We start from the raw sequence: 24,229 nt of genomic DNA on the forward strand, positions 1-24,229 counted from the left end.
TTGTGTTATGGAAATGTGTATTATTTGGTATCTTAGAGAACAGCAAAGAAAAGCAGACTCACTTTTACATAATAAATCTTTTTTTTTTTTTTTTTACGTACAAAATGTCATATTCACAAATGTAAGTTTTCCTGCAAAAAAAAAGGGGAAAAAGGAAATGGAGAATTACATTGATACGATTTTCTATTAAAATTGTGGAAGTTTGTAAACGTTTTACTAACTTTGTATTTGTATATAGCCGCCTCTTGTGAATAATTGTTTATATAGCCTACATGTACATGTATGTAACATTTTCTTGCTAATATAGCTACTCTATAAATTAATATATATATGTAATAAAATATATGTTACATGCATGTGACAATCATTATCTTTACTTCCTCATGTGATATACGTATCTATACATCACATAAAGAAGTAAAGATAGATGGCGCCACTACAATCCACTCACACTCCGTGAGCGCGCGGCAGCGTCTTTACGCACGCTCACTTGCAGTGTCAGAGTTCAGAGGCCGGGTAAAGGTCGTATTTTGAGTTTATTCCCCTTCACAAGCAATGGCTTCCATAAGTTGGTTAACATGCAGGCGGTTTTCTCGGCTCGTGCGGCGGCCGCTGCTGCTGCAGTATGTTTGGGCTCCAGCGCGAGCGCTTCACCGGGGGAGCGCGCGACGTGCGGCGGAGAAACCCCCGCTGAACAGATCACGATCATCACCGGAGCAACAGTACTTCACTGAGCTAGACAGAGCCGATGCGCTGGTAAACACAAACACAGAGTATTACTGTATAACATTACTTCACTGAGCTAGACAGAGCTGATGCTCAGGTAAACACAGACAGAGTATTACTGTATAACATTACTTCACTGAGCTAGACAGAGCTGATGCTCAGGTAAACACAGACAGAGTATTACTGTATAACAGTACTTCACTGAGCTAGACAGAGCTGATGCTCAGGTAAACACAGACAGAGTATTACTGTATAACATTACTTCACTGAGCTAGACAGAGCTGATGCTCAGGTAAACACAGACAGAGTATTACTGTATAACATTACTTCACTGAGCTAGACAGAGCTGATGCTCAGGTAAACACAGACAGAGTATTACTGTATAACATTACTTCACTGAGCTAGACAGAGCTGATGCTCAGGTAAACACAGACAGAGTATTACTGTATAACATTACTTCACTGAGCTAGACAGAGCTGATGCTCAGGTAAACACAGACAGAGTATTACTGTATAACATTACTTCACTGAGCTAGACAGAGCTGATGCGCTGGTAAACACAGACAGAGTATTACTGTATAACATTACTTCACTGAGCTAGACAGAGCCGATGCGCTGGTAAACACAGACAGAGTATTACTGTATAACATTACTTCACTGAGCTAGACAGAGCTGATGCGCTGGTAAACACAGACAGAGTATTACTGTATAACATTACTTCACTGAGCTAGACAGAGCCGATGCGCTGGTAAACACAAACACAGAGTATTACTGTATAACATTACTTCACTGAGCTAGACAGAGCTGATGCTCAGGTAAACACAGACAGAGTATTACTGTATAACAGTACTTCACTGAGCTAGACAGAGCCGATGCTCAGGTAAACACAAGAGTATTACTGTATAACATTACTTCACTGAGCTAGACAGAGCTGATGCTCAGGTAAACACAGACAGAGTATTACTGTATAACAGTACTTCACTGAGCTAGACAGAGCTGATGCTCAGGTAAACACAGACAGAGTATTACTGTATAACATTACTTCACTGAGCTAGACAGAGCCGATGCTCAGGTAAACACAGACAGAGTATTACTGTATAACATTACTTCACTGAGCTAGACAGAGCTGATGCTCAGGTAAACACAGACACAGAGTATTACTGTATAACATTACTTCACTGAGCTAGACAGAGCTGATGCTCAGGTAAACACAGACAGAGTATTACTGTATAACAGTACTTCACTGAGCTAGACAGAGCCGATGCTCAGGTAAACACAAGAGTATTACTGTATAACATTACTTCACTGAGCTAGACAGAGCTGATGCTCAGGTAAACACAGACAGAGTATTACTGTATAACAGTACTTCACTGAGCTAGACAGAGCTGATGCTCAGGTAAACACAGACAGAGTATTACTGTATAACATTACTTCACTGAGCTAGACAGAGCCGATGCTCAGGTAAACACAGACAGAGTATTACTGTATAACATTACTTCACTGAGCTAGACAGAGCTGATGCTCAGGTAAACACAGACACAGAGTATTACTGTATAACATTACTTCACTGAGCTAGACAGAGCTGATGCTCAGGTAAACACAGACAGAGTATTACTGGATAACATTACTTCACTGAGCTAGACAGAGCTGATGTGCTGGTAAACACAGACAGAGTATTACTGGATAACAGTACTTCACTGAGCTAGACAGAGCTGATGTGCTGGTAAACACAGACAGAGTATTACTGTATAACAGTACTTCACTGAGCTAGACAGAGCTGATGCTCAGGTAAACACAGACAGAGTATTACTGTATAGCATTACTTCACTGAGCTAGACAGAGCTGATGCTCAGGTAAACACAGACAGAGTATTACTGTATAACATTACTTCACTGAGCTAGACAGAGCTGATGCTCAGGTAAACACAGACAGAGTATTACTGTATAACAGTACTTCACTGAGCTAGACAGAGCCGATGCTCAGGTAAACACAGACAGAGTATTACTGTATAACATTACTTCACTGAGCTAGACAGAGCCGATGCTCAGGTAAACACAGACAGAGTATTACTGTATAACATTACTTCACTGAGCTAGACAGAGCCGATGCTCAGGTAAACACAGACAGAGTATTACTGTATAACATTACTTCACTGAGCTAGACAGAGCCGATGCTCAGGTAAACACAGACAGAGTATTACTGTATAACATTACTTCACTGAGCTAGACAGAGCCGATGTGCTGGTAAACACAGACAGAGTATTACTGTATAACATTACTTCACTGAGCTAGACAGAGCCGATGTTCTGGTAAACACAGACAGAGTATTACTGTATAACATTACTTCACTGAGCTAGACAGAGCCGATGCTCAGGTAAACACAGACAGAGTATTACTGGATAACAGTACTTCACTGAGCTAGACAGAGCTGATGTGCTGGTAAACACAGACAGAGTATTACTGGATAACAGTACTTCACTGAGCTAGACAGAGCTGATGCTCAGGTAAACACAGACAGAGTATTACTGTATAACAGTACTTCACTGAGCTAGACAGAGCTGATGCTCAGGTAAACACAGACAGAGTATTACTGTATAACAGTACTTCACTGAGCTAGACAGAGCTGATGCTCAGGTAAACACAGACAGAGTATTACTGGATAACAGTACTTCACTGAGCTAGACAGAGCTGATGTGCTGGTAAACACAGACAGAGTATTACTGGATAACAGTACTTCACTGAGCTAGACAGAGCTGATGCTCAGGTAAACACAGACAGAGTATTACTGTATAACAGTACTTCACTGAGCTAGACTGAGCTGATGCTCAGGTAAACACAGACAGAGTATTACTGGATAACAGTACTTCACTGAGCTAGACAGAGCTGATGCGCTGGTAAACACAGACAGAGTATTACTGGATAACAGTACTTCACTGAGCTAGACAGAGCTGATGTGCTGGTAAACACAGACAGAGTATTACTGGATAACAGTACTTCACTGAGCTAGACAGAGTTGATGCTCAGGTAAACACAGACAGAGTATTACTGTATAACAGTACTTCACTGAGCTAGACAGAGCTGATGCTCAGGTAAACACAGACAGAGTATTACTGTATAATAGTACTTCACTGAGCTAGACAGAGCTGATGCTCAGGTAAACACAGACAGAGTATTACTGGATAACAGTACTTCACTGAGCTAGACAGAGCTGATGTGCTGGTAAACACAGACAGAGTATTACTGGATAACAGTACTTCACTGAGCTAGACAGAGCTGATGCTCAGGTAAACACAGACAGAGTATTACTGTATAACAGTACTTCACTGAGCTAGACTGAGCTGATGCTCAGGTAAACACAGACAGAGTATTACTGGATAACAGTACTTCACTGAGCTAGACAGAGCTGATGCGCTGGTAAACACAGACAGAGTATTACTGGATAACAGTACTTCACTGGGCTAGACAGAGCTGATGCGCTGGTAAACACAAACACAGATTATTACTGTATTTCTTAATTTACAATTGTTCCTTTTTATATTACACTAATTTATGAAACGTACTGGTGGTACTGTGGTACCCTTAGTTGTATTTTTTGTCAAATAACTACTATTTTTAAACTGTTTTATTAACATTGTATTCCAATGAATTTGATTCTACGATGGTACTGGTACAAAATTATGTATTATAGGCCTATAGAATACGTGTGCGAAAATCATGTTATTACCGTGGTATAATACTGCATGTCAATAATACTATTACTAATAATAATGGTAGTACTGTAAATATTTGTTTTCATGTTTTTCTTTTTTTTATTGCGTTAACTGCCAAATAATCTGTTTATAGACCCTTATAGTATCTTATTTTATTTTCTAGATGCTGCGGAAGTCTCATGAAATAGGTGAGGTCAGTTGTCCAGCATTAATGAAGCACAAATTAGGCCTACTGACATATAGAAAATCCTGTCATCATTTACTCACCTCCATGTCTTTCCATATTATGACTGTTTTTCTGTTGTTGTTTTTTATTTTCTGAATTTTTATGGTATATTTTGTCTACTATAAATATAATGAAATATACTGTCAAGCTCTAAATAAATAAATAAGCACCAAAAAAGTATCATAAGCCTAAATGTATCGTACCTTTGTTTAAAGAACTGGCTAAAAATCCGAACGTTTTTTCAAGATCAGTTTGTGTCCAATTTCAGAGTCCGGTTTTAATTAATTGTTTGATTTATTTCAGTCTAATTCATTTCAAACTGGTCTGTATTATTCAGTCAAGATTATCAGTGAATAATGAATTCATACATTCATGTGTCACATTCATGCATAAGTCATTTAGACTTATTTTACTTTTATGGTGTTTTGGGTGTAATGCCTTAAATTATTTAACTTTTATAGTCTTTTTTTTGTTTAAATGATGCAAGAACATTATTTTTTTGGGTGAACTAATCGTTTAACATCTGAAATTCACAGTTTTGTAATAAAGTGCAAGTGCAACAGTTAAAAACCATGAACCAAACCAACCAGCTACAAGGTGAATCACAAAATTACAAACTTTGAAAAGATTGATTTAAAGCGAAAAGACAAGAAAATTGGACAAAAAGACAAAGGTAGAAGAATGTGTACTTAACTTTATTGAAGGAAAGAACTACAATCCCATGAAGCATTGTGAATGATGTAATTAAAGTAAATATTATGAATAAATATAAAACTACTAATTTAAAAGGGGTGATTATAAATATATATATATATATTTATTACAAAATATGCATATATTCTGTGTGTGTATGTGTGTGTGTGTGTGTGTGTGTGTGTATACACACACATTTATATGATGCTGAAGAATTGCTTTGGTATGATTTGCTCGTTTCGATCCTCTGAAGTGGTGAGATTTCAGTGCAGAATCATGGGTAATGTAGAAATTATTTTCACCAGGAATTCTGCTGTTAAACGTATTTTAAAAAAATGTGTTGAAATAATGTAAACTGATGGCTTCAACAATAGCATATACCATTGATTAACAACCTCACAGCTCTGTCTTTAACAGCTTATAAGTTTTTAAATATAAAGTCTCCTAAAATGAAAATGAATGGGATTTTTAGATCTGGAACTGACTGTTGTGCTCCATACAAAAATATTAAATGATGCGTAAACAATTTTTTTGATGCTTAAATTGCATATTTCCTGCAGTTAAGTACTTTATATCTAGGCAAACAAGCATACATTTTTTTGCAGGATTTCTGTCCTGGTTCCGGAATGGTCTCCTGGCTACAGGAATCGGCGTTATTGCGTTTGCGCAGAGTGAAGTGGGTCGAGAGGCCGGATACGGTACTGTATCATTTTCCACTCAGTCCATCGTTTTTTTTTTAAATTATAATCCTGTTTTGAACAGTTTCTTCCTTTCCTCCCCCAGTGTTCTTCATCCTGGGAGGAGTGTGTGTGTCATTCGGCGGAGCGTCGTACGTGACCAGTCTTCTGACCCTGAGGAGGATCATGCTCCTCTCTCGGCTGACTGTGCTCCTCCACGCGGGCCTGGTGTCTGTCGCCGCCCTCTTCTGGCTGTGCGCGGTATCGCTCTATATCGGCCGCCTGGAGTTGGAGATTATTCACGAGGAGGACGAGGAAGAGCATGGGGGAGATGAAGGCGGGGAGTGCGCCGAATGCAGGGCGAGACGCGAGAGATGCACCGCTGAAGAAAAAGGCCAAGACAAGTGAGACTAGAGGAGATTCTGAGTTCAAATGCCCTTGTACACTGACTCACGGCCAGATTTCTGTATTCACAAGCTGATTAAACTGCTTTAAGAGGAAAGGCGAAACTGGTTTGTGGAGTTGGGGCTTCTATCAACATAATTGTGCAGTACTCTAGTGCTTGATTTATTGGGTTGAGCGAGTTTTTGTGTTTGTAATATTCCTCAACATCAGCTGTCCCACTGCATACAAAGGGTCAGTGACATAAATACATATTTTTCTTTTGCAATACTTTTGTTGGATGTGGGGTGTGTGTGCTGGAACATGAAAGTTAATTTCTAAGCTAGCACTTATCAGGCAAGTAGTTCAGCATCTTGGTTGTTCAACTGTTATAAACGGATATGTTCACTATTTTATAAAGTGATGTGATTCTGAAATGTTTTTTTTTTTTTTTTAGTAACGCTTTTACAATAAGGTTTGATTTTCTAACATTAGTTAATGCAGTAATATCATAAACTAATAAAAAAATATATATTTTACAGCATTTAGGAATACATACATTAATATCATGGTTAATAATAATATTAAATATATTAATACTAAATATATTTAATTTGTAATTATGGGTTTTATAATTTAGATTTTTACATTTATAATTTAAATATAAATATATAGTTTTTAAAAAATTATTTGTATGTAGAACATTAATCAAGATGTGCTGTGAAAGTAACAAATTGAACCTTATTGTAAAGTGTGCTTTTATAATTCATGGTTTCTACATAGTTTAGCATATTTCTATCTATTTAGGCCTCGTTCAGGTTGAGATTTATTTTAAAATGATTACCTCAAGTCTCTCACAATTCACTTCGGATTTCTTGCTTGAACGGTCGCAGTCTTATTTAATAAAATCACTCCTTGCAGATTTGATAAGAACTTCTCAACGTCGTCTTCTTCCTCATGACTTTCCCTCAACAGAGATGTCAGCACATCTTTTCTTTTGTTATGCATGCATCCAAAGTATAGATATTGTTGGAACCTTTTTTTTTTTTTTTTTCTTACAGCATGCAGTCATGCCGGTTGCTGTCTGGCGTGTAGATATTCTGCTGACGTGAGATGTCATGTCAGGCATGTGTGCGGACTGCACATGTGCTCATACAGTTATTCAATCTGCTGGAGTGTGTCTATGTTTACTTATCATTGAATCAGCACACTCTGCACACTTACAAACAGTCAACTCTAGATCTAGATCAACTCTAGTTTAAATGCTGTTTTTCCCTGTTCAAAGCAAATACACAAATCTTGCTGGACTACAAGAAGAAATAATTCAACTATGTCATCCAAAATGTCCTTTGCAGATTAAATTGTTGTCAATTGCTAATTTTTCCTGTCTGTTATTTTGGATAAATTATTAGTGGTGCTAAAAGAATAATTCAGGTTTTAAACAAGTAAAAAATTTAAATAATCATTTGTGACTCTGGACCACAAAACCAGTCATAAGTAGCATGGGTATATCTGTAGTGATAGCTAACAATACATTGTATTGGATGTGCTGCTCAGATCTAGAAATGCTCTTCATTAACTGCAAGCTGTTCTATTTGCCGCGGGAGTTCTGCTCGTTCATTCTCGTGAGTGTCTACATCCCACCGCAAGCGCACGTGAGCACAGCTTTACAGAAACTCGCTGATCTGATCACAGAGAGTGAGCAACAACACCCGGACTCTGTTTTAATCATTCTCGGGGACTTTAATAAAGCAAATCTCTCCCGCGAACTGCCAAAATACAGACAGCTCATCACGTCCCACCAGAGACAGTAATATATTGGATCACTGTTATACAACAATAAAGGTCTCATATCACTCAACTGTATTTATGTATAAATATGTATTTATGTCACTGACCCTTTGTATGCAGTAATATCATAAACTAATAATAAAAAAAATATTTTACAGCATTTAGGAATACATACATTAATATGTATGATATTAAGCACGAGCAGCTTTAGTACTCTCTGATCACTGTTTGGTTCATCTTATTCCGACCTACAGGCAGAAATTTAAATCTGCAAAGCCTGTATTAAGATCTGTTAAAAGATGGACTAAAGAAACAGAGCGGGATTTACAAGCCTGTTTCGACCTCACTGATTGGACTGTTTTTGAAGCCGCTGTCACCGATCTGGACGAGCTCACAGAGACTGTAACATCTTATATCAGTTTCTGTGAGGACATGTGCATTCCTACCAGGACTTATCTATTCTACAACAATGACAAACCATGGTTCACTGCAAAACTCAGACAGCTCCGTCATGCCAAAGAAGATGCTCACAGAAAGGGGGATAAAGTCTTGTACAAACAGGCCAAAAACACACTGGAAAAGGAGATCAGAGCGGCAAAGAGGAATTATTCTGACAAGCTCAGGAAAAAATTATCTTCCAGTGATCCTGCTTCAGTGTGGATAGGAATGAAGGATATCACCAGTTACAAGTCACCATCCCCCAGCGCTCTGGAGAATCAACAATGGCTGACGACTTGAACGAGTTCTATTGTCATTTTGAAAAATCAGCCCACACCCGCCCTGAACACCTCTCCACACAACCATTAACACCTCCAGCAACCCTCCTCTCCCCCACACCTACAATTCAAATCAGCGAAGATGTGTGCCATGTTCAGGTAGAACAAAAGAGGGAAAGCACCAGGCCCAGACGGTGTGTCACCAGCCTGCCTAAAAACCTGTGCTGATCAGCTGGCCCCCATCTTCACACAGATCTTCAACAGATCACTGGAGCTGTGTGAAGTCCCCTCATGCTTCAAACACTCCACCATCATCCCCGTCCCAAAGAAACCCCAAATTACTGGATTTAATGACTACAGACCTGTGGCCCTAACGTCTGTAGCCATGAAATCATTTGAAAGACTGGTTTTGGCTTATCTGAAGGACATCACTGGACCCTTACTGGACCCCCTGAAGTTTGCCTACAGAGCAAACAGGTCTGTGGATGATGCTGTCAACATTGGACTGCACTTCATCCTGCAGCATCTGGACAGACCAGGGACTTATGTGAGGATCCTGTTTGTGGACTTCAGCTCCGCTTTTAACACCATCATCACGGAAACCCTTCAAAATAAACTAACTCAGCTCTCCGTCCCCACCTCCGTCTGTCAGTGGATCACCAGCTTCCTGACAGACAGGCAGCAGCTAGTGAAGCTTGGTAAATTCACATCCAGCACTCGAACCATCAGCACTGGAGCTCCTCAGGGCTGCGTTCTCTCCCCACTGCTCTTCTCCCTCTACACCAATGACTGCACCTCTAAAGACCCCTCTGTCAAGCTCCTGAAGTTCGCAGACGACACCACAGTGATCGGCCTCATCCAGGACGGTGACGAGTCTGCTTACAGACAGGAGGTTAAGGAGCTGGCTCTCTGGTGCAGTCTCAACAACCTGGAGCTTAACACGCTCAAAATTGTGGAGATGATAGTGGACTTCAGGAGAAACCCCCTGCTCTCCCCCCACTCACCATCATGAACAGCACTGCAGTGGAGTCATTCAGATTCCAGGGCACCACCATCTCTCAGGACCTGAAGTGGGATATTCACATTGACTCCATTGTCAGGAAGGCCCAGCAGAGGCTGTACTTTCTTCGCCAGCTGAGGAAGTTCAACCTGCCACAGGAGCTATACACATAACACACTATCCATTCACCACACTCACTAATTTAATCTTTTTTTTTCTCATTTCTAATTTGCACATACTTGACCTGTACATACATAGTTGTTTATATTATATATTGTGTTTCTGTTGCTTTGTACCTTGCCTTTTGGTTAATTGTTGTTATTCTTTTATTATCTTGTGTCCTGTCCTGTTGCTGTCTTTCTGTTGCACTGTGGAGCTTCTGTCACTACAACAAATTCCTTGTATGTGTAAACATACTTGGCCAATAAAGCTCATTCTGATTCTGTATGGGTCAAAATTATTTATTTTTCTTTTATGGCAAAAATCATTAGGATATTAAGTAAAATTCATGTTCCATGAAGATATTTTGTAAATTTCCTAACATAAATATATTTATTTATATTCATATATATATATATATATATATATATATATATATATATATTGATTAGTTATATGCATTGCTAAGAACTTAATTTGGACAACTTTAAAGGCAATTTTCTCAATATTTTGACTTTGCACGCTCAGAATCCAGATTTTCAAATAGTTTTATCTTGGCCAAATATCATCCTATCCTCACAAGCCATACATCAATGAAAAATTTTATTCAGCTTTCAGATGATGTATAATTCTCAATTTCAAAAAATTGACACGGATGACTGTTTTTTTGGTCCAGAATCACATTTTACTCATACCTCAGTTTGTAAAAACAAACAAAAAATTGTATTTACAGTAATGTATTTACAGTGAAAATCTATGAGGCTCTGTTGTTTTAGTATTATTCATATATTATTATAATATTTTGAATGAGCTTTTTTATATTTTTAGTGTTTAATTTTAGTTCTGTTATGTGGTTTGACATTTTATTTATTTTATTTATATTTATTATTATATAGTTCTATTTAGCTTGAACTAATTTTCATTTGAGTTTTAGTTTTTAGTAATTTTGTACTTCAATTTATTTCACTTAGGTGCCCGGTCAACCTTTCGAATTTTGGATTAAGATTTATTTTATTTCAGCCTTATTTAAATAACTGAAATGGCTTTTAATAGTTTAGGTTTTCAATAACAACACTACTTTGGTGCAAGATACTTCAGCAATATAAACACTAAAATACACACATTTGAAATATAATTGGGTAAAAATGTAAACACGAATTGTCTAAATATGACACTAGTGAAATAAATGCTTGCTAACTTTGTTATATATCCATATGGACAGATGAAACGACAATATAAAATTTCACAGACAATGTTAGTAAACGATAAGCAGCATAACGTTGACATTTTGTGGTTATACATTAAAAATGGTGTAGCCTATTTAAATGTTTTTGTAGTGCCCCATAGACTTCCATATTAAGTGCATTATAAAATGGATTTCTGTATGTGACGAAAAAGCGTCACTGACTTGTTTTGAACCCTGAATAAGCTTCTGTAAAAAATAAATAAAAAGTTGAGCCAACTTAACATTTTAAGACAACCAGCTTCAGCAGATTTTTGAGTTCTCAACTTATTTTTGTAGGAGATTCTCAACTTTTTGTTGTATAAACTTAAAACAAGTTGAGAAAATTCAAAAATCTGCTTTTTTTTTTTTTTTTTTTTTACAGTGCATTCAGATTAGATTTGCTGGGTTAAAACCTTCAAGGCTGAAGGTTTCTATGACTATTAGGGGTTAATTAATTACAACTGTAAAATTGTAGTGACAAAAAGTTGTTAAATGGTAAAAAGTTCAAAACAAAACGTGAGTGCAAGTTGTGTCAGATATCAAGGGCAGGTGGCGTCTCTGGAGGGAGGGATTCATGGTAAACAGACAGACGTGTTGATCTGTATGCGTGTGAGGTTTGTTAATAGCACCAGGGACTCTGGAACATGTGCGGTGGTTCTTTCATTAGTCGTTCCACTTCTGTTTGTACATCTTCAAAGGGCTGCTTATTTATTTGATTATATATTTTAATTATTGTCATCCAAAAGATTTTTTGTTGTTGATTTCTTGTCACAGTGGCTGTTGTTGTCATCAAAGACCATGTATGAATCCTCAGAGAAATTATGGCACTTATCTGTCGGCATATAAATGTGTTTAAGAATAGTCGCTGTTTGTGTTTTGTAAATTCCAGAACACATTTAGAATTTTGTCAGGTTTTCGTTTTGTTTCTTGAGTCTTGAAGTGGTAGATGATTGCCTTTGCTATATGACTTTTAAACCTGATTGGCTGTTGTTCATATACTTCCACCTCTGTATGCATCTTCGCTGTTTTTCCACTGTGTGTGACTTTTTTTTAAATGTATATTTATGTTAATGTGAAATGCAGAACATTCTATAAATGTACTCTTTTAAAACCGATGACATTCATTGTATGTTGATTGTGAGTGTTTATCACGAGGTTACAGACTATTTGTTTATGCATGACCTTCAGTGCTATTTACAGTACATAATGAGTCTATGAATATGTACATAAATGGGGACTATGCAAGCACATTTGTCTCCCGCAATTTCTGAGAAGGACAGGTTTGATGTTTAAGGTGGCTTGAATGCAACGCTGTCACTTAAGGTGGAAATGTCATGTTAGTGGTTAACAAGCTGACTGTGGCAGAAGCAACTTTTGAAACTATAGCTTCTTATACTGCAGGTAAAGTCCAGCTATACTATACATGACAGGTATACATACATGACAAGTTACTAGAATGTAAAAAAGTAAGTCTTTTTAAAAATGGATTACAATAATATATTTTTTTTTTTGTACAAGCAGAGCAGTCTATATTGTTTCTGGGAATCTGACAGCAATGAACAAACAAATTTATACACACAAGTAAAGGAGTGAGCATCATAAACAATTGAACAATTCTGGGGCCTGTTTCATAAAACAAATTTACCAAATAAGCCAGGCTTATTTCAGTTAGTCTGACTTATTTTGAACCAAATCAACTGGCAATAAGTCAGACTAACTGAAATAACTTGGCTTATTTGGTAAACTTGTTTTATGAAACAGCCCCCTGGTTTGAGTACTGATTTGTGAGGAAATAAACATTATTTCATTGCCAGATGATGACAAAAGGTGCAGGTGTAGCATGAAAAAATTGAAGAGAAAAAATATATATACTGTGTGTGCGTAGGTATGTGTGTGTGTGTGTCTGTGTGTGTTTAGGTATGTATAGGGCTTTATACAAATGAGAAAAAGGGACTCCAGCATAAATGCAGTCTTATAATTGGCCTTAACTACAATGGAGTATAAAAAAACATACACATTCAGTAGTTCGATTTTAAAAAGTAAAGTCTTACACATTAAGAAGAAATAAATTGTTTTTTGAAATGAAATGAAGACAGTGCTCAGTCTCACATATTAAGATTTTTTTTTGAGTCATCTAAATTGTGTATGCTCTCATGAAGACCATACTCAAAATAATTTTCTACATAAAAAGTAGTGTTGTTTAGTGGCATGTAGTCTCAGCCTCAGACGTCACGTCCACAGACCGTTGGCTGAACATCTGGCGTTCTGATAGGCTCTTTAATATGCTGTTACGTCATGCACTCGTCTCACTGAACGTCTCACTGACGTCTTGATTTATTTTATTTATTTTTTGCTATTTAACCTGTTAACCTTCGCCCCCATTGTGGGCCTCACAGGTGAAAATAACCTACCTAAATTAAAATGGTAACAGTTCGTGACAAAGTGTGCTACACAAACAAATTAGGTATCTTTGGAAAGAAGACACTCTGGGCTTTACTATCTATCATCCAGAGTTGATCATGTTCAAAAAAATAAAAAGTTATAGACACTGACGTGCCTTGAAAAATATTTTTCCACCCTGAATGTTTTTTTATTGCATATACAAATACATGAAATAAGTCCTGGAGCAATCCAGAAAAGTAATGGATCGAAAGCCACATGTCATGAGTTCATATTTCAAATTTGAAGAAGATACCATGAAAAATGAGATTCCTGCAATATTTTTTCTGAAACTATTTATAGTCCTCCCACCCCCCTGTTTGAGGAAAAATAACCACCAAATGGATTGCAGAATTATACAAACTATTTTAGTCATTATACATATTCCTGCATAGATTTTCAATTATAAAATAATAGACAGATTTATTTGAGCACAAAAAAATACAAAAATAATTATTTGAGTAATAAAAAAGGGAAAAAAATAGAAAAAAAATGCTTTGTATATAGTATGTATACTGAAGTATTCTGATTGCCAGACATGAAGTGATATTGGCAGACATGGTCATACAGTCAGTAATCACACGCTGATGTGATTGATGGGATTGATGTGATGGGTCTGCCTCCTCCGAGGGCAGCGCTTGCAGGCTCACCACCTGGTCCCTGAAGGGAGTAGTGGGAACCTTGGGCACATAGCCAGGCCGGGGCCTCAGGATTACCTGGGAGTCAGCCGGCCCAAATTCTAGGCACGAATCGTCGACCGAAAATGCGTGCAGGTCCCCTACCCTCTTGATGGAGGCCAATGCAAGCAGGAGCAGAGTCTTCATTGTAAGAAACTTCAGCTCAACTTTCTGCAAAGGCTCAAATGGACCCTGCTCTGACCACTAGAGACAGGTCCCAAGAGGGTATAGAGGGGGGCTGTGGAGGATTTAACCTTCTTGCCCCCCTAAGGAACCTGATGACCAAGTCATGCTTACCCACCGACTTCCCTTCCACGGGGTCGTGTTTGGCAGCAATCGCAGCCATATAGACTTTAAGGGTGGAGGGAGACAGCATTCGCTCCAACCCCTGCTGCAAAAAGAACAGCACGACTCTGATCGGGCACTTTCGGGGGTCTTCTCGGTGAAAAGAACACCACTCGACGAACAGGTTCCACTTCCTTCTGAAGTGATGGTGTCAAATACCTCTTGGGGTAGGTCACCTAGAACCTCCGTGTCCTGTCCAGGGACCAGACATGAAGTTTCCAGAGGTCTAGACGTGGGTCAGTAGATACTTCCTCAGAGGAATCGGCCAAGGAGGGGCGTACTGCTAGCAACTCTAGGCAATTGATGTGCCAGCGCAGTTGGGGGCCCGTCCAAACCCCCGACACTGCAAGCCCATCGAACGTGGCGCTCTGTGTAAACCACAGCATGCCTGGAGACCTCTTCCAGGGGCACCCCCGCCCGATGAAATGAGAGGTCTGACCACGGGGTGAGGGTTCGGCGGCAGGCCGGTGTGACTTGGACCCGTTGAGTGCAGCGTTGCCACGTCCACCTCGGGACTCGGCCATGGAGCCAGTGTTGAAGCGGTCTCATATGAAGCAGCCCCAGCGGCGTGCCATATGCCCCAGGAGCCTCTGAAATTGTTTTGAGTGGGACCGCTGTCCTGTTCTTGAACGTATTCAAGCAGTTCAACACCGACTGAGCACGTTCCTGCGTGAGGTGTGCTGTCTGATTGACCGAATCCAACTCCATACCGAGAAAAGAGATCCTCTGCGTCGGGGAGAGTTTGCTCTTTTCCCAGTTGACCCGAAGGCCCAACTGGCTGAGGTGTGAGAGCACCAAGTCACTGTGTTTGCACAACTGGTCCTGATACTGAGCCAATATAAGCCAGTCGTTGAGGTAGTTGAGAATGCGAATGCCCTGTTCTCTCATGGGAACAAGGGGACACGGGGACACAGGGACAGCCCGAAGGGCAGGACCTTGTACTGATATGCCCGTCCTTCGAACGCAAACCGCAGGAATGACCTGTGGAGCGGAAGGATCGAGACATGGAAGTACGTATCCTTCAGGTAGATCGCTGTAAACCAATCTCGGGGATGGATGCACCCGAATATGCGTTTCTGCGTGAGCATCTTGAACGGAAGCTTGTGAGGGGCCCGGTTCAAGACGCGCAGATCCAAGATTGGTCGTAACCCACCACTTTTCTTGGGCACAACGAAGGGTTGTAAATCCTGTCTTCATATCGGCTGGAGGGACCGGCTCCATCGCGTCCTTCGCCAGTAGGACAGCGATCTCTCCACCCGAGACATGAGCATCAGTTGCCTTCACTGCTGTGAGGTGGATGCCTCTGGTACTGAACCGCATAGCCGAGTCAGATGGTCCACCGGTGCCAACTGCATCGCAACCGACCGCTCCACCGGGGGGACCCCCGTATACCCCCTAACTGCACCACCATCGAGGGTGGTGAGGGGGGAGGAGCTAGCAGGGCAGTTTCTGGTAGTAAAAGGTGCCGTCCACGACCTGGTAAGCTCCCCATGCACCTCCGGGAAGAGAGGCACTGGGGCAGGGCGCTGAGAACCAGCGCAAGCTGCCCCGAGAAACCAGTCGTCCAACCTCGAGGGCTCGGGACACGGTGGGGATCTCCACTCGAGCCCTACCCTCTCAGTGGCCCAGGAAAGCATAGCCGTGATTTCTGGATCCGACTCAGGCATTGTTACTGCCGGAGCAGCAGTATAGCCGAATCTTCTTCCCCAGAAAGCGCCGGCTCACCCTCCGATGCAGCGAACAACATCTGGTCGTCAGGAGGAGCACCAAGGAAACTGCTGGTGCGCCCCTTGTAGAGAGCCAAACACGTTCCACTGGCAGCTCAACTGATTTTGGAGCGCAAGAGGAGCGATGGTCCCTCAAGGGTTAGTTCCCTGGAGGGTTTGCCACCACTATAATCCTCAGATCACCCATACCACCACCTGAAGTAGTCCTCGTCTGTCTGCTTTAGCCAGAGCGAGAACCAGATCGAGGCAGAGGCAACAGGGCTCCGCCCCTTTGTCAAGGTAACGGAGCCTTACCCGCAACTCCCAGATGATCATCTTTCCCCCATGAGAAGATGCCTCATCCACGAACGCCACCTCAGCATGCGTACTGCCCAGGCACGTGAGGCAGCGATCATGACCATCACCTGGCGCCAGGTAACGACCGCATCCAGAAACGCACGGGTGACACGTTGTCTGTAGCAAGACCCAACTCGTCTTTACAAAGACGTAACGTCGAGTTTGCCAGATGTAACGTCGTCTTTAAAAAGACGCACCCGTGAATGCTCTTTTAGGGAAAAAGCTCTTTTATCATACTGAAGCGCACAGGGGAGATGGTCGCCTGCAACACAAACAGGGGGTAGTGCAACCTGATGTGTGCAATCCACTCGACACAGGAAGAACCACCGCCGCTGAAGCGCCATACCGCCAGCACGAGAGTCTTCCGAAGAGCTTGCTCAACTCGTTGAATTCACTCGTCAGCAGAAGTCAGGAGCAGAATGATCTAACCTCTCGGCTCCGAAGCGAAAACGACCCAGGTTACGTATGTAACCCAGGTTCCCTGAAGGGATCGAGAGCTGCGTCCGAAGACGCTATGGGAACGCCATCAGCGTAACCGACGCTCTAAATATTGTCTACAACCAGTCTAATGGATGGGCGAGGCGTCACGGGCGGGGTGACGTCACGACCAGGAAGTATATAAGCACGTGCGGCGGAGCCGGCGTCAGCTTCAAAGTCATGAAGCAAGCGCGGGCAGGGATGCCGGAAGTGTGGCTCGGGACGCAGCTCTCGTTCCCTTCAGGGAACCTGGGTTACATACGTAACCTGGGTCGTTCCCTTCCAGGAACGTCGAGTTGCGTCCGAAGACGGCACACGAGCAGTTGGTCCGACTTTCTCCACAGGGCAGCTCTGTGGATGTATGCATCCAGTGCTCGCACTGGACACATACAGTTGTGCCTTTCCTGGTCGGGCTCCCTGAAGGGAGGAGGACAGAAGGCCTGGAGTACGACCGGCTGTGGTACGACCGTCGGAACCTTCGGTACGTACCCCGCGCGGGGGTAGAGAAAGACTTTCGCCGAACCGGGCGCAAAGTCAATATACGAAGGGGCCACAGACAGGGCCTGAAGGTCACTCACCCTCCTCAGAGAGGTGATGGCCAACAAGAAGACGGTCTTGATGGTGAGGAGTCTATCTGTCAACTCCCCGAGAGGCTCAAAATGTGCTCTGCACAGAGCCTCCAGTACCACAGCCAGGTCCCACGTGGGGACACGGGGTCGTACAGGCGGCCTCAGCCTCAGTGCACCGCGTAGAAAACGTGTAACCAGGGGGTGTCTGCCCACTGACTGGCCACCAATAAGGGCGTGGTACGACGAAATAGCTGCCACGTAGACCTTAATAGTGGAGTGGGTTAACCCTGCGGAGAAACGGGCCTGCAGGAACTCCAGAACTGCGCGAATCGGGCAGTTGACTGAGTCGAGCTGGCGGTCCCCGCACCAAGAAGTGAAGAGTTTCCACTTCAAGGCGTACAGTTTCCTCGTGGAGGGAGCTCTGGATTGGAGGAGGGTCTCGACAACCTCGGTTGACAGACCGGAAGCTATGAGTTGCGCCCCCTCAGGGGCCACACCCACAGATTCCACATCTCCGGGCGGGGGTGCACAAAGGTGCCCCCGGCCTGTGAGAGGAGATCGCTCCTGATCGGCACCGGCCACGGGGCGCCGTCGAGGAGCGAAATCAGGTCCGAGAACCATACTCGGCCCGGCCAGAACGGCACTACTAACAGTAGGCTTACCGCGTCCCGGCGCACTCTCGCCAAAACTCCCGGGAGCAGAGCGATCGGGGGGAAGGCGTACAGACGGAGCCTTGGCCACGTCTGTACCATAGCGTCCAGCCCCAGAGGAGCTGGAGGAGCTAGAGAGAACCAGATGGGACATTGTGCTGACTCTCGAGTCGCAAAGAGGTCCACCTGTGCCTGGCCAAAAACCTTCCAAATCTGGAAGAACATCCATTCCCCGGGCTTCGGCCCCTGTCTCGACAGGACGTCTGCTCCCACATTGAGATACCCAGGAATGTGCACAGCTCTCAGTGATAGGAGCTTGCCCTGGGACCACACAAGGATCTAGTGTGCCAGCTTGTACAAGGGGCGCGACCGCAGACCTCCTTGGTGGTTGATGTAAGAGACCACTGCCGTGCTGTCGGTGCGCACCAGCACATGGTGACCTCTTAGGTCCGGGAGGAAGTGCTTGAGAGCACGGAACACAGCTAGGATCTCTAGCCAGTTGATATGCCACGCCAGGTGGCGACCACTCCACAGACCGCGGGCAGGGTGGCCACTCATGACCGCACCCCAACCGGTGAGGGAAGCGTCTGTCGCTAGCGAGACGCGGCGACAAGGAGCTCCCAGCACCGGGCCCTGAGACAAGAACCAGGGTTTCCTCCACATGTCTAAGGCACGGATGCAGCGCCGTGACACTTTGACAGCGCGGAGCGAGTCTCCCCTCAGGGAGACCCCCTTGTTCTTGAGCCACCACTGTAGGGGCCTCATGTACAGCAGGCCAGAAGGAATCACGCTGGACGCAGCTGCCATGAGCCCAAGCAGCCTCTGAAACTGCTTGACAGTGAATGGCTGGCCCTCTCGCACTCTCTTGACTGCCGTGAGGATCGACTCGATCCGAGCAGGGGATAACCGTGCCTGCATCGTGGTCGAATCCCACACTACGCCTAGATAAGTGGTTCTCTGAGCTGGAGAAAGCACACTCTTCTTGGCGTTTAGTCTTAACCCCAAGTCTTTCATGTGGGCAAGAACGACATCTCGATGCCGAACTGCCAACCGCTCTGATTGAGCGAGAATCAACCAATTGTCGATATAGTTTAGCATGCGGATGCCCTGCAGTCGCAACGGGACCAGAGCCGCATCCATACACTTGGTGAAAGTGCGGGGTGAGAGTGCTAGGCCGAAGGGAAGAACCCGATACTGGTACGCTTTGCCCCCGAAAGCGAACCTCAGGAACTTCCTGTGAGCGTCTTTGAGGTCTATCGTGACAAACCAGTCCTCGGACCTGATTTGAGACACGATCTGATTGACCGTCAACATCTTGAACTTCAGCGATCTGACTGAGCGGTTCAAGAGACGCAAATCCAGTATGGGCCTCAGCCCCCCATCCTTCTTTGGAACAATGAAGTACCAGCTGTAGAAGCCGGTGTGGACTTCGTGAGGTGGAACCAACTCGATGGCTTTCTTCCTCAGCAAAGTACCAACCTCCTGTTCCCAGACCAGAGCCTGCTCGGGGTGGACCGTAGTCACGCAAACCCCGTTGAACAGCGGAGGTGGCCCATCGAACTGGATGGAATAGCCAGCCTCTACCGTCCGCAGGACCCAAAGAGACACATTCGGCAGCCGCTGCCAAGCTGCCAAATGATCTACTAAGGGAATCAGTCTCTCGAGACTGACGTCTGGTGTCAGAGAAGCGGCCAGACCGCTGTCTCGCTGCGGCGCACCGGCAGGAGACGCATGATCTGGTGGCTGAGGCGAGTTTCTCAGGCCCGCTGAAATCACAGGCGGAAGAACCTGAGAGTACCACTCTCTGGGACCTGCTGTGCCCTGGAACTGCAGGGTTGACAGACAAATCCCCGGAGGGGACCGAGGGGAGACGGTCACCGTGTGCCGCGGTGTAAGCCGCTCCACCCCAGTAGGGGCCGCCCTCTGAAGTCCTGGGGCTCGCCCATCAGGACTTCTTCGCCGAGGACCTCTTGGTCGACAAGATATCCCTCAGGTCTGCCTTCGGCCTTGAAGTCCCCGGCGCGGAGCGCCGCTGCCCTCGGCTCTGCCTCGGGGGAGCACGAGAGGCGACACTCTCTTTCTGCGCAGCCCTATGTGAGGAGCTAGTATGCGGAGGAGGCTGCTCCCGCCCAGCAGCCTCCAGAGTTAGAGAGCGACGGGGGAGGAATCCCCGGAACGCTTCCGCTTGCTTACGAGCCTCCTGAAACCTGTCAACGACGGTGCTCACAGCGTCGCCAAACAGGCCAGAAGGCTGCAGCGGGGCGTCCAGGAGGCAGACCCTGTCCTTCTCTTTGATGTCGGACAGGGTCAGCCACAAATGTCTCTCCGCTGCCACCAAAGCTGACATGGAGCGGCCGATAGCACGGGCCGACTCCTTGGTGGCGCGGAGAGCCAAATCGGCGGTCCTCCTGAGCTCTAGAATATCATCAGCTCTGATATCCCCGAACTCATCTAACTCCTTCAGCAGTTCAGCCTGGTACGCCTGCAACACTGCCATAGTGTGCAGACACGCACCAGCCTGTCCTGCTGCCGCATACCCCCTGCCCACTAATGATGATGTGGTGCGCAGAGGCTCAGTGGGCAGAGTGGGAGCCTTCAAGGACGACGCCGCGGAAGGAGACAGATAGCTCGCAAGCATCTGTTTGATCCGGGGCATCGCCCTGTATCCACGCCCATCCAATTCCCGCACATTACCGTAGTAATCAGAAGCGGGAACGAAAGGGCGGGAAGAATATGGTTTAACCCACGATCTCGACACCTCGGTGTGGAGATCGGGGAAAAACGGAAGGCTCCTGCGTAGAGGTGGTGGCCGCGAGCGCAGAAAGCCCTCGTCCAGTAAGCTGGACTGCGGCACAGTTGCTTTCTCGGGGGGCCAACTGATGTCGAGCTTGGCCACTGCCCGAGTCACCACCTCTAGCAACTCCTCATATTGGGGCGAGAGAGGCGGCAAAACCTCATCAACGCTCGTCACGTCAACCTCCTCGGAGGAAGAGTGACGAAGCGCTGAGTCCTCATCTCGGGGGGAAGGAACCGCTTCCCCGAGAGACGGGACACCAGATCTGGCGGATACGGGAGGAGATAGGGACATGCCCGTCTCACTCTCGCCAGCCAGATCAGCCTGTGAGCCCCACGAGTGCAGCCGCTGCTCTGCCTCGGCAGCAGCGGGACCAGCACCACGTGGGGCGCTCACGAAGGCTCCCTCCTCAAAGAGAGCCCTCTGGGTGCGGAGTGTGCGCAGCGAGAGCCGCTCACAGTACGGGCAATCGGCTCCCTCGAGAGCCGACACCGCATGCTCCGCACCCAGGCAGACCACGCACAGATTGTGTGTGTCCCCACTCGTGATGTAGCGAGAGCAGGGACTAACACACAACCTAAAACGTGATCTGGGATCGCCGACTGTCTTGGCCTTTGCTTTAGGCATCTTTTTTAGGACAGACAACACTAAATAAGACTCACAAGACAAAAAAACAGACTGACAACACACAGAGCGCTTGCTGAATGACAGAAAGCTGACGCCGGCTCCGCCGCACGTGCTTATATACTTCCTGGTCGTGACGTCACCCCGCCCGTGAATCCTCGCCCATCCATTAGACTGGTTGTAGACAATATTCAGAGCGTCGGTTACGCTGATGGCGTTCCCATAGCGTCTTCGGACGCAGCTCGACGTTCCTGGAAGGGAAGCTGAATATGCGCTGCACCTGCTGCCTATACTCACTCTGTGATCTGCGGCAGCTGGATGCAATAATCACATGCCAATGTGCGTTGGCTCGTTTAGTTACACTCGAAGTGGATTGGTCTCTCTAAGCGACATCCCAATTCGTCGGTCACCGACGTGACTCGGAGTGACCGACTGATAGGGAACTCAGAGTAATTAGAGATTTAAACATTTTGATTGAAAAGTTGAGACAAAAATAATAAAATTTTTAAGCCATTTAAAAAAAAAAAAAAGATTTGTGTTTATACAGTAGATTCTTGTTATTCCAGATTAGATACGGGGTGTAAAATTGTGTTTAAAAACGAGGGACCAAGCCAACAACATTTGCCTATGAAAAAGAGATAATTTGACAGGGATTTTCATGATGTTATAGTTACAGATTAATAAGAAACTTAAACCACCTAGTTTAGAAAAACAACATTAGGGATCAGATTCCATATACAGTAGATGAGGGCTTATAGATACAGTTTTTTATCCAATTTATTTTAAAGGTGTTGTTTAAAGTGGTGAAATCAAGAAAGTTTAAACCCCCTTTCTCAATGGTGTTCATAAATACAGATTTTCTAATAAAATGAGTTTTATTCTTCCAAACAAAGTTGAGAAGCATTGTATAATTTTTTAAGAATGGCAGTGTCAAAATTCAAAGAGAGAGCAGCATGTTAACCTTGACAAACCTTCAGCTTTGGCTAGTAAGATTCTTGCCTTCAATGAGAGATCACGTTGGAGCCACATGTTCTGAGTACTCTCAATTAATGGATTAAAAAGGGAGTAAATTCATCAGCAAATAATTTGTACAGCTCAGCTGTAAGTCCATCACACCCTGGGGACTTTTTGTTTTTCAAACTCTTAATTGCTCTTTGTACTTCCTCAGGAGTAACAATGCTATCACTTTCAGATATAACCTTAACATAATTAACCGAGTCTAGAAATGAGGACGTTGTCTGCTCTGAATACCTTGAACTATAAAGATTCTTATAAAAATTGGCTCTGTAGTTTGCTATTTCCTTTGGATCTTTAACAATGTTGCCATCAACACAAAGTTCATTATTAACTGATTATCAATATTAAAAAAATGGCATGGTTCTGAATTTTATGGACTGATACAATTACATTATTGCCCAATACATTTGAAAATCACTAAAATCGGACCAAAATCAGATTTTTTTAACTGGCCAGTTAACAATCACTTATTTGCTGCAAACTGATATTTTAGGACAGCATGTTTAATTGGCTTGGGTATAAAGATGAGCGTTAAACAGTTTTTTCATGCTTCCCTAAAGTGCGGTCACATTAGGGGCTTTCACACCATGTAATTCTAGCCAGCAGGGTCGTTCCTAGTGAACCAATTTTTCCCTTGGGCCGTTTTCCTGGTTGCATTCGCACCAGCAGCAGGAATTCTGAAACGGCCGACAGCGGCGTCTTTATTTGTGGCATTTACAAACATCAATAACCGAATGGAGGACGCCGTGATCGGAGCTGCTTTTGTTGTGGGTTGTGGGCTTCGTGAAAATGGAAATGGAATGTAAACACCATTTACGCGATTGAAAGTGCATGAAACTCTGACTAAATCTACTATGACAACTTGCAGTGTTATAATAGAGGCTGAGAAAAGAACATAACGCTGCAGACAACAGGTAAATGCCGTTTTCCCTATTTTCCATGTTCATGGAGAAAATATTTTTATGGGTAGCCATGCGTTTCGTATGCGTTTGGCCAATCAGCGTACACTTACGTCACTGGTAGTGCATTCCTATAGAACAGTTTCAGACCCTATGTATTAGGAGCTAATTTAGTTCCAACAAATGTAGGTCCTAGAGTTAAAACCGTTCCTAGTTCCTGCGGTGCTAACACGCCAAAAAACGGGTTCTTCCGCCAATAGTTCTAGGAACTATGAAAAAGTTCCTTTGGTGCGAAAGCCGCTATTAGCGACATTTCACAAACATCCATTGTACATTGTACATCATAGAACTCAAAAGTCACTTTCAAACAGTG

The 24,229-nt window shown here is 44.0% G+C and overlaps 1 protein-coding gene across 1 annotated transcript; it reads left to right on the forward strand.

Annotated features, from left to right (window-relative positions):
• The first annotated feature begins 402 nt into the window (after nucleotides 1-402).
• LOC306854414 (transmembrane protein 160-like) lies at nucleotides 403-10,363 on the forward strand. Its single transcript, XM_079392379.1, has 4 exons — nucleotides 403-756; nucleotides 4,598-4,622; nucleotides 5,959-6,051; nucleotides 6,137-10,363. The coding sequence occupies exons 1-4, from the start codon at nucleotides 556-558 to the stop codon at nucleotides 6,436-6,438; spliced, it is 621 nt and encodes a 206-aa protein (XP_079248505.1). The 5' UTR covers nucleotides 403-555; the 3' UTR covers nucleotides 6,439-10,363.
• Nucleotides 10,364-24,229: the final 13,866 nt, after the last annotated feature.

The sequence above is a fragment of the Barbus barbus genome (assembly GCF_936440315.1).
Source record: "Barbus barbus genome assembly, chromosome: 34".
Lineage (NCBI taxonomy): Eukaryota > Metazoa > Chordata > Actinopteri > Cypriniformes > Cyprinidae > Barbus > Barbus barbus.